The sequence below is a fragment of the Phoenix dactylifera genome, unplaced genomic scaffold, assembly GCF_009389715.1.
Source record: "Phoenix dactylifera cultivar Barhee BC4 unplaced genomic scaffold, palm_55x_up_171113_PBpolish2nd_filt_p 000643F, whole genome shotgun sequence".
Taxonomy (NCBI): domain Eukaryota; kingdom Viridiplantae; phylum Streptophyta; class Magnoliopsida; order Arecales; family Arecaceae; genus Phoenix; species Phoenix dactylifera.
Window position 1 is genome coordinate 61,530 of NW_024068034.1, and position 15,921 is coordinate 77,450.

Here is a 15,921-nt window from a genome sequence, read left to right on the forward strand (position 1 = left end):
GAGTTAGTCATATTAGATTAATTGATCTAATTGGTGTCTAGGCAAGCCTATAAGGTGGTTACTTAATTAGGACCTTACTCTCTGAGTAAGGGGAGCCTCCCACCTGCTTACCTGGTCAATTGTTCGATTATCTCTTATGAAGAACTCAAGTTGCAAACACTAAGACTTGATTATACAATATTAAGTCCATAGGTCTTCCACCGTAGTAGAGTTGCTAAGGTCTTTCCGGCGTTGATTTGTCTCGGCTGGACACAGTGGGCAAGTTGCATCGGGGGACTGAACCTCTCTATTAGACATGAGATGTTGTGGGGTAAAGGTGGGGTTGGGTACCAATAACTGTTAGGTGAGGACCCAATGACGACTTTATTTCCGCGGTTATACGGTGGGTCTGACTTAACTAAGTAATGGGACCAATAACTGTTAGGTGATGTCTTCATCACTTAGAGACCAAGTACCACTGCAATATGCTTGAGAAGCATTGTACAAGAGTTGTACACTCATCCATTTATATGTCACCAATAACTGTTAGGTGGGGCGGCATGTAAATCGATGAGACCGCAGTACCCACTAGAAATCCTAGTCGCGTAGGGTTTTCGTTTCTCCATCAGGGGAGTATGAGGGATTCGAGAAAATAGTGGGAGCATATTTGTTTTAAAAGTCCCTAGAACAAATTAAGTTCAAGTACAAAGTCTAACTAGAATCTTTACTCTCTACAGATCACAATGTCAGCTTCAAACCCTTTGACCCGAATTCTTGAGACCAACAGACTGACCGAAACCAACTATAAAGACTGGCTTAGGAACTTGAAAATTGTTCTGAATTGTGAGAAAATAGGGTATGTGCTCGAGAATGATATCCCTAGGCTACCAGCACGTCCTACTGATGATCAGTGTGAGACGCATCAGAAGTGGACTGATGACGACATTAGGGTCAAGTGCTACATCATGGCATCCATGACTAATGAACTTCAATGCCAGCATGAGAACATAAAGACTGGTAGGAAAATACTGGCTCATCTGCAAGAGTTGTATGGTGAGCAGAGCCGCACTGCACGCTTTGAAGTGTCCAAGAGGCTCTTCAAGGCAAAGATGCGTGAGGGGCAGTCTGTCCACGATCACTGTTTGACTATGATCAAGGACCTCGAGGAACTTGAGAAGCTCGGTATGTCCATGCATAAGGAACTGCAGATAGATCTGATCCTGCAATCCCTTCCTAATTCATTTGGTCAGTTTATAGTAAACTACCATATGAATAAAATTGAATGCACAAAGACCGAATTGTTGAATATGTTGGTAACTGCTGAAGGGGCCTTGAAAGGTTCAAGGGGCTCTGTTCTGGCTGCTGAGCTGACTTCTGGTTCCAAGAGAAAGTCTACTTGGAAGAAAAAGAAGCCTGCTAAGAAGCAAAAGAAAGACAAGAAGCCTAAGAAGGAAGTTCACAAGAAAAGGGCTAATGAAAAGGGAAAATGTTTCCACTGCAACGTCGACGGCCACTGGAAAAGGAACTGCCCTTCATACCTCGAGAGCCTGAAGAACAAAAAGGCAGACACACCTTCTGAAGGTATGTTAGATTTGCTCGTAATTGAAACTAATCTTACGGTTTCTTCTACTTCTAGTTGGGTTATAGATTCTGGTTCTAGTGCTCATTTGTGCACTACTATGCAGGATCTAAAGAAAAGTAGGAGGCTGGCGGAAGGTGCAGTGACCCTTCGGGTTGGCAACGGGGCAAGAGTTGCTGCTGTAGCTGTGGGCACCTACCCTCTGCGATTACCGTCTGGATTTAGTTTATTGTTTAGAGACTGTTATTATGTCCCTACTGCTAGCAGGAATTTGATTTCTGTTTCGTGTTTAGCACAGGATGGTCATGTTTTGACCTTTGACAAAGACTGCTGTTCTATTTATTTCAGAAATAAATTAGTTGCACGTGGTTTCATGATTGATAGTCTCTATCACTTGCATATTGATGTGTCTGTGAATGTGTCTGAGCAAGTAGTGAGTGCCATAGGATCTAAAAGATCCAGAGATGAGATAAACCAGAAGTATTTGTGGCACCTCAGGCTTGGCCATATTGGAGAGGACAGAATGAACAAAATGGAGAAAGATGGGCTTCTTGGCCCATTGACTTCCGAGTCATATCCAGTTTGTGAGTCCTGTCTTCAAGGAAAAATGGCTAGATTACCCTTTGTAGGTCATGGGGAGAGGACCACTGAAATACTTACCCTGGTACACACTGATGTGTGTGGCCCATTCGATGTGCTAGCCAGGGGTCGTTATTCATACTTCATTACCTTTACCGATGATTATTCACGATATGGGTATGTGTATCTTATGAGATACAAATTTGAGTCTTTTGAAAAGTTCAAAGAGTTCAGAAATGAAGTAGAAAAACAGACTGGAAAAACCCTTAAGGTTCTTCGATCAGATCGAGGAGGAGAATACCTTAGTGGGGAATTCCGGGATTATCTCAAGAAAAATGGCATAGTCTCACAATGGACACCTCCGGGTACACCTCAACTCAACGGGGTGTCAGAAAGGAGGAATCGGACTCTATTGGATATGGTCCGATCCATGATGAGCTTCACTGATCTACCTATGTTTCTTTGGGGAGATGCCTTATTATCCGCAATTTATTTATTGAATAGAGTTCCCTCTAAATCCATTCCTACCACACCGTATGAGATATGGCATGGTAAGAAGCCGAGTCTTGGTCATCTCAAGATTTGGGGATGTCCGGCCCACGTTAAGCGACTACAGGTGGACAAGTTAGAGCCTAGGACCATAAGTGCTCGTTTCATTGGATATCCTAAAGAGTCATTAGGATACAATTTTTACATCTCAGAGGATCACAATGTGTTTGTGAGCCGACATGCCGTCTTTCTGGAAAAACAGTTTATCCTTGATAGAGGCAGTGGGAGAAAAATTGAGCTTGAAGAGAGAGTCTCTGAAAAGCAACGAGTCATGGATCCTATAGAACCTATTCATACAGAGCCAGTACACGTAGTACCTCCTCCACCTCGTAGATCTAGTAGGGTCTCCCATCCTCCCGATAGATACTTAGGTATACTAGTAGAGGACACCGAGGAAATGTTCCTCATGGGAGATAGGGAACATGTACAGGATCCCAATACCTACGACGAGGCGATATCTGATATCGATTCCGAAAAATGGCTGGAAGCCATGAAGTCAGAGATAGACTCCATGTATTCCAACCAAGTCTGGACCTTAGTAGATCCACCAGAAGGTATAGTACCTATTGGATGTAAATGGATCTATAAAAGGAAGATAGGTTCGGATGGAAAGGTAGAGACCTATAAGGCAAGGCTAGTAGCGAAAGGGTATAGTCAGCGCGAAGGCATTGACTATCAGGAGACCTTTTCACCTGTAGCCATGCTGAAATCCATTCGAACATTGCTTGCTATTGCAGCATTTCATGATTATGAAATATGGCAGATGGATGTGAAAACTGCTTTCCTGAATGGATATCTTGATGAAGATATCTATATGGAGCAGCCTTTGGGTTTCACTTCCAGTGATGGTGATCACAAGGTCTGCAAGCTGTGAAGGTCCATCTATGGACTAAAGCAAGCATCTCGGAGTTGGAACACTCGTTTTAATGATGCGATCAAATCATTTGAGTTCATCAAGAACGAAGAGGAACCGTGTGTTTACAAGAAGGTTAGTGGGAGTGCTGTCGTGTTCCTCGTACTGTACGTGGATGACATCCTCCTGATAGGAAATGATATTCCTATGCTAACCTCGGTCAAGGTCTGGTTATCAAAAGAGTTCTCCATGAAAGACCTTGGGGAAGCATCCTACATTTTGGGGATAAAGGTCTATAGGGATAGATCTAAAAGATTGCTTGGCCTATCACAAAAGATGTACATAGAGGAGGTACTGAAGAGGTTCAGTATGGAAAACTCCAAGAGGGGTCTATTACCCCTTAGGCATGGGATTCATCTCTCCAAAAAGATGTGCCCCAACACATCTGAAGAGATTCAACGCATGAGCAGGATTCCTTATGCTTCTGCAATAGGAAGCCTCATGTATGCCATGCTGTGTACACGACCTGATATAGCCCTTGCTGTGAGTGTCACTAGCAGATATCAGTCGAATCCAGGTGAAGAGCACTGGACAGCTGTGAAGAACATTCTTAAGTACTTGAGAAGAACTAAAGATTTGTTCTTGGTCTTTGGAGGAGCATCAGAGTTAAAGGTAGAAGGATACACAGATTCAGACTTTATGACTGATATTGATTATAGAAAATCTACATTTGGATATGTGTTCTTGTGCAATGGTGGTACGGTAAATTGGAAGAGTTCCAAACAACCGATCATTGCTGATTCTACCATGGAAGCTGAGTATATCGCCGCCTCTGAAGCTGCAAAGGAAGCCTTCTGGTTCAACAAATTCATTGCAGAGCTAGATGTAATGCCATCGGATGCCATCACGCTCTACTGCGATAATAATGGCGCCATAGCTCTTGCTAAGGAGCCAAGGTCTCATCAGAAGTCCAAGCACATAGAGCGGCGCTTTCACCTCATACACGAATACCTCGAGAAGAAATATGTCGAGGTGCAGAGAGTAGACTCCGCGGACAACGTGGCAGACCCGCTCACTAAACAGTTAAATCAGCAGAAGACAGAAGCCCACCTTGAGAAGATGGGACTTAGATATATGTCTGATTGGCTTTAGTGCAAGTGGGAGATTGTTAGATGTATGCCCTAGAAGCCAATCTGGCGGACACATTATTAATTCTAGGACATAAATTTGTACTTGACTTTATTATTATTGAATAATAAATGGGCATCTTTTTCATTCATATTGTTTATGTGTCTATGAATCGTCCAAGGAACTAATAAGATGATGATACATATTCTCAAGAGTTGAGAATTTGAGCCATGTATCATTGGTGATTAATTTCTAAATGCTCCTGATCAATGGATCATCACGAGGACGGTGATCGATCCTATCAGTGCATAGATCACTTTTCTTCTGGATGGACGAGACTCGAGTCCACAGTGTAGGGACACTGAAGTGATAGTGCAGGTGCTTGTTAGAGAACAAGGGTACTGAGCGTGACCAAGACAAAAAGTCACTTGGATGTCTATCCACTCGTCAGTGACTTGCTTGATGTTGCAGTAGTATGACTGGTCCTTTGACTTGCGGTGCTTCGGCTACTCACAGTGAGGTTATTGTAGTTTGACTACACGTATACATGGTCTCTAGCCATATGGGTCCTTGTAGTGTAGATTGGCTGCAGTAAGTTCACTGTAGGAGTAGGGTATGCACTTACATGGAATCTATCGACCTTGATAGAAGAGGAGTGATCCTATATGATTTGTTAGACTGAGTTCTAAGACCTTGGCCAGGGCAGAAATATAAAGTGGAGAAAGAGTTTTTCACTATCGAACTCAAGTCAAATAAATCTAGACATATGACAGACGACGGGGTTTGACGAGTTCTCCATGACCTCCGATCTGTAGGGATCCATGATAGAAGGACTGTATCATACGATAACTGCACCTAGAGGTTCATCATTCTATTCTGCTGGGTGGCCACTATATACTGCTAGGTGTCACTGGTGGATGGTGAGACTCACAGGGATCATCTTGATGGTCGATAAACCCTGATGAGTTGAGTTGAAATTGTTTCAACCCATTGAAAGGAGTTTTCAATGATATTGTGATAGAGATCGCAATATATCTCACTACCAGTTAGAATAGAACCTATGGGGTCACAAACATTAGAGGTATTGACCGATCCAATGGTTGAATGTGATTAGGAATCACAAATAATCAATTAGATTGATAAATGAAAACCCGCTAAGAGTTAGTGGCTAGAAGAAGGAACAATTGCAATCGAATTGCAATTTAATTTAATTAATTAGATTTAATTAATTGGACTTGATCATGAGTCCTACTTGGAGTGGGAATCATGGAGTCCTAATTGGATTAGGATTTCAAATTAAATTAGAATCCTATTTGGAATAGGATTTCTAAAGTCCAAATTGTCTTAGGGCTGAAAATTGAACAAGTCCTGATTAGATTAGGATTTTCTTAAGTCCTAATTAATTTTAATTTTAATCTAATTAATTTCATGACTCCTAATTGGATTAGGATTGAAGAGTTCAATAGAGTCATGGCTCAATTAAATTCTAATTGGATTAGGAATTGGAGGAAATTGAAATGGGTTCACAAAAATCCTATTTTGACTAGGATTGGACTCAAACAATGGACCCAAATTAAAACCCCCTTTAATTTATTTAAATAGTAGATTTAAATGAACTTGAGGGAGGGGCCCACGCCCCTCCCCTTGGGATGTGCGTGGGAGAAAGAGGAGGGGCGCACGCCCCTCCTTGTTAGCCAAAAAGAAGAGATAAAGATGAGTTCCTAAAAAATAGGAACTCATCCTTATCTCTTAACTAATTAAAAGGGAGCATGGAATTTCGAAAAAGATGGATGTTTTTCTCCTCATTCCAGCCGTGAGCACGCTCCTGCATCTTCCTCCTTTGAGCCACAATCAAGAGAAGAAAAAGAAAAGCTTGGGACGCCCTCTTCCTTCTTCATCTTGGTTCCAAAAAGGAAGAAAAAGAGAAAGGCTGCGGGTCTTGTTTTCTTCTTCCTAAATCCGTCCTTCTTCTTCTTCCTCTCAAGCCAGTCAAAGGTTGATTCAAAGGAGAGGACTTCAGCCATCAATAGCCATCTCTGCAAGGGAGCTAGCACCCCGGTGAGATCCAAAGGCTTCGATCGAGTCAGTACTTCGTATGGATACCTGTAGAGGCCGGACGCGTGTGCGGCTTCCACTGAGCCTTGATCAAATACCACGTAAATCAGATTTGCGGAGACCATCTACCCGCACAAGGTGAAGATCTGATCTTCTTAATGATTTTAAAATGGTTTAAAATAATTTAATTCTAATCTATCTACAAACGAATGGTTTTAAAATACGTTCATGCGATGAACGGATCCCGCATAGTTTTTCCGCTGCAATCTGAAAATTATTTCGAATTTTCATGGCATATGTGGGATCCTAACAGCTCTCTTGTTATTAGGTTTACGTGTATATTTTGGTCTTTGAGCCCTGCTCTGAGTCTGTTGCAGCGTTTAAAGGATCATGTTAAAATTGCCCAAATCTAAATATACTAGCAACAGCAAAAATAGAAACGACATTTTTGATGCACCTCAAAATCTACTACAACTAACATGGCAGACCGACCAATAAAAATTAGCCACATAGCTAGCCACAAAAGTGCATGCAGAGCCATTTAAACTCTTCTCTAGTTATTGACAACTTGGACCGCGATTGCATGTGATTTCCTTACGTCTGTAACATGCGATGCACGAGCATGATGCTCGGGCGAGATATGCAGGCTGTTACTAAAATGGCCAATGCACACGCATGATTTGCTGATCGACGGATGCCGATCTTCGACTACATAAAACACACCTCGGGAGACCCTTGGGTAAGTTCCCTAAACTCCATTATCATGCTGCCATTCTACTATCTCTAAAGCTCTACTATGAGATCAGTGCTTGACTTAAGCCCTGTTTGGAGGAGCTGTTGGCAGTAGAGCTGTTGGAAGTAGAGCTGTCTGAAGTAGAGCTGTTATAAAAAGTTGTTTGCTGTTTGGTAACTACATTTCTAAAGTGTTGTGGCACTTTAACATGTGTTTGGTAAACAAACTAAAAAAGTACTTTTGTGTGACAAAATGACCATAAAGGACATTACTAGTATTATAAAACAAAGCATAATAAAATATAATATGTATTAATACATAAAAATATGATATAGTATAATATTAATATAATATAATATAATATTATTATAATATAGTACTATAACACTGTGTACTATAGAATAATAATTTAATATAATATTAAATTATTTAACATAACATATTAATTTATTATGGTATAATGTAATATAATATTATATTTATAGTATAATAAATAATAATGTATAAAATATTATAATTATTAGTGTAAATTCATTTTTCATTCTTCTGATGACCATTTGCAGTTAGCCAGCGGCAGTCTCGACGGAAGAGAGCCAAGGTGGACGCACGTGGGCGGCCGCCGCCGCCCAAAAGGGCACCTCACGATTTCCAAGATCATCAAAAATATGAGCATAAATTAATTTTTCATAATATAACATAATATTAAATTATTTAACATAATATATTAATATATTATGATATAATGTAATATAATATTATATTTATAGTATAATACATAATAAAGGTATAAAATATTATAATTATTAGCATAAATTAATTTTTCATAATATAATATAATATTAAATTATTTAACATAACATATTAATGTATTATGATACAATATTATATTATATTTATAGTATAATACAATAATAAAAATATAAAATTTTAATTATTAGCGTAAATTAATTTTTACTCTTCTGATGACCATTTATCTCCCTAACAAATTTTCTAGCTAGATGATAAAATTGATTAAACAATTACTAATATTTTTATTTATTTATTTATTTATTTTATCTTCTCTATTTTTTTTCATTTCCTTTTCTTCTTTTCTTTTTCTTTTCTTTTCTTTTTTTTTCCTTTTTCTTTTCTTTTCTTTTCCTTCTCTTCTTTCTTCTTCCTCCTTCCCGAAGAGGAAGAGGCGGTGGATGGGCCACTTTGGGAGGAAAAAAGGATTTTTAAATGAGGGTACTTTTTGGTAAAATGACAGCTTTCCAAAACCTATTTTCAGCTTTCCGCAAAAGCTGAAACAGCTTTTCAGAAATTTTACCAAACACCCTTTTTTGTCTAAAAGTACTTTTGGATGGCCAGAAAGTGCTTTTTGGCCCTCCAAAAGCTCCCCCAAATAGGGCCTTAGGCATTGGAGGATTCTTCGTCGTACACTCTCCGACAAATGGACTTTCATATTTTTGCTGTCACATATTTGATCCTGCACAGAAGCCTCTATCCAAGTGCAACAACGATCATCCATCTCTTTTATTTCAGAGATCAGCAACAAGCTCGGGCCGATCTTACTGGCCCGAACAGGTAACTATGTATCTTCCACAACTGTCCAGTTTAGTCAGCATCAAAATTGGGCTGGATTTCAACGGCAACTGTATCCAACTAGATATTTTAAAAATGTCTCGAGGATATTAAATTTGCAATCCTGTTAGGTTCCAAAAAAAATTGACCTGAATTCGAATCCGGTACACAAAGACACTATATTGATGTAGCCATCATACACATATGTGTGCATGTATGTCAGAGTTAGCCATTAAACATAGAATAATCTCAGTATTAAAATTTAACGAAAGAGTGGACTAAGAGGTCAAATTCAATTATTATACACCAAGCTTTATATAACTGACCAATGCACCTAAAGAAGATAAACAACTGAATCAGCTCGGTGTCACATGAGAAATGTTAACCTAATGGCTAGGGAACGTGGGGACTAGAAGTAAAACATCTTGCTGCATCATTGATTTATAAAAATTAGAATTTTTTGTATGAATACCCTCCTAAATATCAAATTTTGCATGAATACCCTCCTAAAAATTGATATTTTCATGTAGACCTTCGTAGAATATTTATTTTGCTATTCTGTCCATTTTTATCCTTATTTTTACATTTGTATCCACGCCATTTAATGTCATTAAAAAATTAATGATTTTAAATTAAAATGACTAAAATATCTTTAATGAGTAGATGTGCAAAAAGAAATATTTATAAGGCGATCGCGATGAAAAACAAAAAAATAATTTCGCAATCTATTTTATTTTTAATTAAAATAAATATGGTTTTTATTAATGGTGTTAGAAGAACCGTTATATTAGGAGTATTTGTTCAAAAATAGTGTTTTATGAGGGCACAGAAATAAATATAAATTTAAAGAGGGTATTCACGCAAATTTGAATTTTTATAAGGGTATTTATGCCAAAAAAAAAACCTTAAAAATTATAACCTAGCAACACTAATGCAGATTTTTAATCAAAATGGAAAAATCATACACGTTCACACAATTGTCAAACAATTGATGGACCACGAAAAGGCTCATGATACGCCAAATTTGAGATCAAGTAAAGCCAAGCGAAGCCTCGGGCCATTGAATAGAGGAATGGTTGTCACAAAAAGAGTTCGGAGAATGAGATAAGAAGAGAAAATGGCATCCCTGGCGACTGGCCAGAGCACAAGGAGAGGAACTAGGCCACTGAATAGAGGAATTGTTACCACAAAAAGAGTTCAAAAAACAAGACAAGAAGAGAAAAGGGCATACCTTGCGAGTGGCCAAAGCGCAAGGAGATGAACGAAGGACTACGATCCTGCTGTGGAAATCAGGTCCGGGGACGAGTGGCCCCTACTTCGTCTTGTTCTCAGGCCTAGCTAGTAACGGTACAGACTATACACTGGGCCCAAGTTAGGGTCGTGGGCTGGGCCTGATCTCGTGGACTCAGGTTTGGCCCGAATCACGCTTAAGTATAAACTATTTTGAATAAAACTTTAATAAGCAGTACTCGATTTAATTTTTATGCTGTCATCCTTTTGGTGTCAGTGTACCGTTCGATGCTTATAACGATCATACTGATTGCCATATCGCAGCCGTTCATCAAGTTCCTTCTGGTCACGTGCCCCTCTTGTGTAAATTGCTAAATTAACATACAGCCTCTAAACGGCTGTTAACACTATTGATGACCTACTCACAGCTAATCTCGTCAGTATCTCTCGGCGCGTCCACACAATCCAAACAAAATAAAGAGGAAAAAAAAATAATTAACCTCTTTCGTGCAGGGCACGTCTTTACAGCTTTGAGCGCGTCCGTGTTCGACTAATTGGTATTACTTTTCTTGGTGGTTTCGTCGGCCGTCCCAATTCGTTGAACCTAGTCGGCAATCTCAGCTATAAATATGGCCCCTCCTCCGCTTCCCCTTGCATCCCATTTCTCTAGACCGAAAGGAAAGAGTCCTAGGCTAATCTCTCAAGGTATGTCCTCCATCTTTTCTCTCTATTTTTTTTTTTTTTAGATGAAGTTTTTTTTTTCTTGGTTTGTATCCTCCAGATCTGATAGTTCTATCAGCGGAATCTATTTCTTTCTACGTTTTTGATTTGATCTGAAAAAATTCCAGACTATATGATCTGGCTTTCTCGATAACTCTCGGTTTTTTGATTTATTCTCTTTCGTTCCTTCGTTCTTCACTTGATCCCCTTGCCCTATGGACCGATCTACTCATCGGCTCAACCATCTGCCGATCCATTGGCCCCTTCTTCTTTGTTGTTGTTAGAATATCCTCTGATGCTTCATTTTTTTTCCTTCCCTCCTGCAACAGATGCAGATCTTTCTTGGTTTTTGATTAGATCTGAAGAAATTCCAGACTATATGATCTGGTTCTCTTCATAACTCTCGGTTTTTTTGATTTGTTCTGTTTCGATCCTTCGTTCTTTACTTGATCCCCTTGCCCTATGGACCGATCTACACATCGGCTCAACCATCAGCCGATCTATTGGACCCTTCTTCTTTGTTGTTGTTAGAATATCCTCTGATGCTTCATTTTTTTTCCTTCCCTCCTGCAACAGATGCAGATCTTTCTTGGTTTTTGATTAGATCTGAAGAAATTTCAGACTATATGATCTGGTTCTCTTCATAGCTCTCGGTTTTTTTTATTTGTTCTGTTCCGATCCTTCGTTCTTTACTTGATCCCCTTGCCCTATGGACCGACCTACACATCGGCTCAACCATCAGCCGATCTCTTGGCCCCTTCTTCTTTGTTGTTGTTAGAACATCCTCTGATGCTGAATTTTTTTCCTTCTCTCCTGCCACAGATGCAGATCTTTCTAGGTTTTTGAGTAGATCTGAAAGAAATCGAGACTATATGATCTGGTTCTCTTCATAACTCTCGGTTTTTTTATTTGTTCTCTTTCGATCCTTCGTTCTTCACTTGATCCCCTTCCCTATGGACCGATCTACTCATCGGCTCAACCATCTGCCGATCTATTGGTGTTTTCTTCTTTGTTGTTGTTAGGACATCCTCTGATACTTAATTTTTTTCCCTTCCCTCCTGCAACAGATGCAGATCTTCGTCAAGACCCTCACAGGCAAGACCATCACTTTGGAGGTCGAGTCCTCGGACACAATCGACAACGTCAAGGCTAAGATCCAGGACAAAGAGGGCATCCCTCCGGACCAGCAGCGTCTGATCTTCGCCGGCAAGCAGCTCGAGGACGGCCGCACCCTCGCCGACTATAACATTCAGAAGGAGTCCACCCTCCACCTTGTCCTCCGTCTCCGTGGAGGCATGCAAATCTTCGTCAAGACCCTCACAGGCAAGACGATCACCTTGGAGGTCGAGAGCTCGGACACGATCGACAACGTCAAGGCCAAGATCCAGGATAAGGAAGGCATCCCCCCGGACCAGCAGCGCCTGATCTTCGCCGGCAAGCAGCTCGAGGACGGCCGCACCCTCGCCGACTATAACATCCAGAAGGAGTCCACCCTCCACCTTGTCCTCCGTCTCCGTGGAGGCATGCAAATTTTCGTCAAGACCCTCACCGGCAAGACGATCACCTTGGAGGTCGAGAGCTCGGACACGATCGACAACGTCAAGGCCAAGATCCAGGATAAGGAAGGTATTCCTCCGGACCAGCAGCGCCTGATCTTCGCCGGCAAGCAGCTCGAAGACGGCCGCACCCTCGCTGACTATAACATTCAGAAGGAGTCCACCCTCCACCTTGTCCTCCGTCTCCGTGGAGGCATGCAAATCTTCGTCAAGACCCTCACCGGCAAGACGATCACCTTGGAGGTCGAGAGCTCGGACACGATCGACAACGTCAAGGCCAAGATCCAGGACAAGGAAGGCATCCCCCCGGACCAGCAGCGCCTAATCTTCGCCGGCAAGCAGCTCGAGGACGGCCGCACCCTCGCCGATTATAACATTCAGAAAGAGTCCACCCTCCACCTTGTCCTCCGTCTCCGTGGAGGCATGCAAATCTTTGTCAAGACCCTCACCGGCAAGACGATCACCTTGGAGGTCGAGAGCTCGGACACGATCGACAACGTCAAGGCCAAGATCCAGGATAAGGAAGGCATCCCCCCGGACCAGCAGCGCCTGATCTTCGCCGGCAAGCAACTCGAGGACGGCCGCACCCTCGCCGATTATAACATCCAAAAGGAGTCCACTCTCCACCTGGTTCTCCGCCTTCGTGGAGGGATGCAAATATTTGTGAAGACCCTTACGGGAAAGACGATCACCCTCGAAGTGGAGAGTTCGGATACCATTGATAATGTGAAGGCGAAGATCCAGGACAAGGAGGGGATTCCGCCGGACCAGCAGAGGCTGATCTTCGCCGGGAAGCAGCTTGAGGACGGCAGGACGCTCGCCGACTACAATATTCAGAAGGAGTCCACCCTCCATCTGGTGCTCCGCCTCCGCGGTGGGATGTGAATCGTCGGCTGTTGATCTCGTGGTTCTCGTCATTGTCGTTGTGTCGGTCCATTGTGTCGGTGTCCGTCCGTTTTAAGTGTCGTCTAATATGTGTCCCGTTTTAAGTGATTGTCGTGTGCCGGCTTAATGTGGTCGTGCCTTCGACCGTCTCCTCGTTCGTTTGCTTCTTCAATAGTTATGTGCGCCTAAGTTTGATAATAAAAATGTGACCGTCTAGTATCTATAATCTTTTCTTGCGCTATTTTAAGTTTAGTATCAGTATTTTTGATTAGGATCCACAGTGTGTCAGGCCAAGGCTTAATCATATGAAAATCTGTTTCTCTTGATCAAAAACTAAATCAAGGATGCTCCATCAGCTGCATGCAACTGCTTGGGCCCAATATCTTAGCCTGGCTTTAGCTTCTTGGGGATGGCCACCTTGAAGCATAGAAAAAATGAAAATCACATAAAATGTTACCAATCATGAAAATATGAAGGAAAAGATATGAGCTCTTTAGCCGAATTGAATCCAGCAAAAAAAGACTAATCTATAAAGCAAGTTTTATATCAAATTTGAAGTCACAACTTTGCAAAGCAGATCCGTTTGTGGAATGCAGGTAGACAGCAAGAAAAGCGGTATCAAAAAATTCAGGTAGACATTGTCTCTTTTATGTAATAAAATTCTTTCGTATAAGTAAACATCATCTCCTTTTCAATAAAGCACGGGCCGTATGAGAACACCGATTATCAAATACTGATAGCGATCTTTCACATAAATAATTTATCATGGCTTCAAAAAATTTTAAAAAAGAATTTAATATAAAAATAATCTTTCCCCCGTTAGAACAGAACAAAACAATTTTTACCCGAAATCTTCTCAAAGACATGAAAAAAAATGCTTATTTTTTATAAACATAGGAAATGAGATTGAATCAAGATACTCTGTTGCTGCATCTCACGATGCTCAGACAATTCTCACTGGAAATAAAGAAGATGATGAAGGATGAAAGAAAGCGTAGATTGGCGGAGATACAGTAGAGATCCAAAAAAATAGGAGAGGGATTGGCGAAAATAACAACGGATTATTGGCGTAGATACGGTGGAGATCCGAGAAGATAGGAGAGGGATGGGCGAAAATGACAAAGTAAAAGAAGAAAGAGTGCGAAGGACATGGGAGTTGGGATGTAGCACAGAATCCACCCCTTTTTCATAAAAATACTGATTAAATATTTTTCCTAAGGCTGTAAATGGGTTAGGTTGACCCATAACCTGATCCAACCTAATCTACTTAAAACTCTACATGGACCAATCTAAAGATCTGTAGGGCCGGGTCAAATTCCAAATCTATACCCATTTTGCATTCCAATCATAGTCTGGTTTATTGAATTATGACCATACTCTATACATAATTGTTATTTGGGCCTAATTTGGGTCATTTGATCTATTACTTGACATGAACCCGGTATACCCGTTAACTCGAAGGGAAGGGGAGATGTTAAGTCGATCTTAACTCTTCCAATTCCCTTAACCCCAAATCCCAGAGCCTCTTCCACCACCCAATATCCCCTTCCACTGTGGAAATCGATCGATCTTACTGTTGGACGATATCTATTGGTTCGAGCTTTCATGACAATTCTCGAGTTATCCTCCTCTTCCAAGTTCCACCACTCGGCATGCTTCCACCACTCAAGTGGTTTAGCCTCTCTCATGGCGGATCCCTCTCCTCCACCATGCTGGCATGCTTCAAACCCTAGATCCTACCCTCCACAATGATCTTCCAAGTATTATATAAGATGAAGGCCTACCTTGCACTTCTCCATCTTCCTTCGTTCTCCTTTAGATAGAAGCAAAGCAACCTCAAGGAAATTGTAAATCGAATAACCCTAATGCTTCATCTTTTAGTAGTGATAGAAGTATAGCAAATTGCAATCCACTTATTTGCACCATACTCCTAACTGTTGTGTAATCCCAAGAGATTTGTAAGCCCTAATCCATCATTAAAAGCCTAGCCTTGAAGCCTTAGGCATTGAGTTGGCATATGATTTTTGATGTCATGCTCGAGTTGTCCAAGATCAAAAATTAGCTTTTCTGGTTTTTAGTCTCTAATTCTTTTTCTATTGAACGGTGAAACTTTTTCGGTGCAACCCAAAAGCCATAAGAATGATGGGTTTTCTCTCTTCTGATGCATTAGCATTTGCAAGACTTATAACTCATGAACTGATAACATAATAATTACATTTTGTTTGTTGTATAGAAACAAGTCCAACCCATACCCTATTTAGATCTGATCTGAATTGATTTTTTTTAGTTGGGACTAGGTTATACCTGAACCCAACTAGACCCAAATGACCTCTTGGGTCCAATTTAGGCTACAGTCCCAACCTGATCTGATCCGATATTCTACAAAATTAGATCTTGGCCTAACATTAGAATTCTAATAGGGAATCAGGTCAGGCTATAGACCCGACCTGATCCGACATTATCTTCACCCTTACACACCACTCATGATCCGGGCGTGGCTCGGGATTCCTTG

The 15,921-nt window shown here is 41.0% G+C and overlaps 1 protein-coding gene across 2 annotated transcripts; it reads left to right on the forward strand.

The window, feature by feature from the left end:
• Window positions 1–10,801: 10,801 nt before the first annotated feature.
• Window positions 10,802–13,637, forward strand: LOC103721427 (polyubiquitin). 2 transcript variants are annotated; one of them, XM_039119852.1, is made up of 3 exons: window positions 10,802–10,953; window positions 12,036–12,594; window positions 12,823–13,637. In XM_039119852.1, exons 2-3 carry the CDS (start codon window positions 12,036–12,038, stop codon window positions 13,407–13,409), a joined length of 1,146 nt encoding a protein of 381 aa, XP_038975780.1. In that variant the 5' UTR covers window positions 10,802–10,953; the 3' UTR covers window positions 13,410–13,637. The 2 variants fall into 2 exon arrangements, with proteins under 2 accessions (XP_038975780.1, XP_038975779.1); XM_039119851.1 differs by having other exon boundaries at window positions 12,036–13,637.
• The last annotated feature ends 2,284 nt before the right edge of the window (window positions 13,638–15,921 follow it).

What these genes read in the sequence shown, in the direction of transcription:
- LOC103721427 (XM_039119851.1), top strand. Translation starts at nt 12,036, where the DNA reads ATGCAGATCTTCGTCAAGACCCTCACAGGCAAGACCATCACTTTGGAG.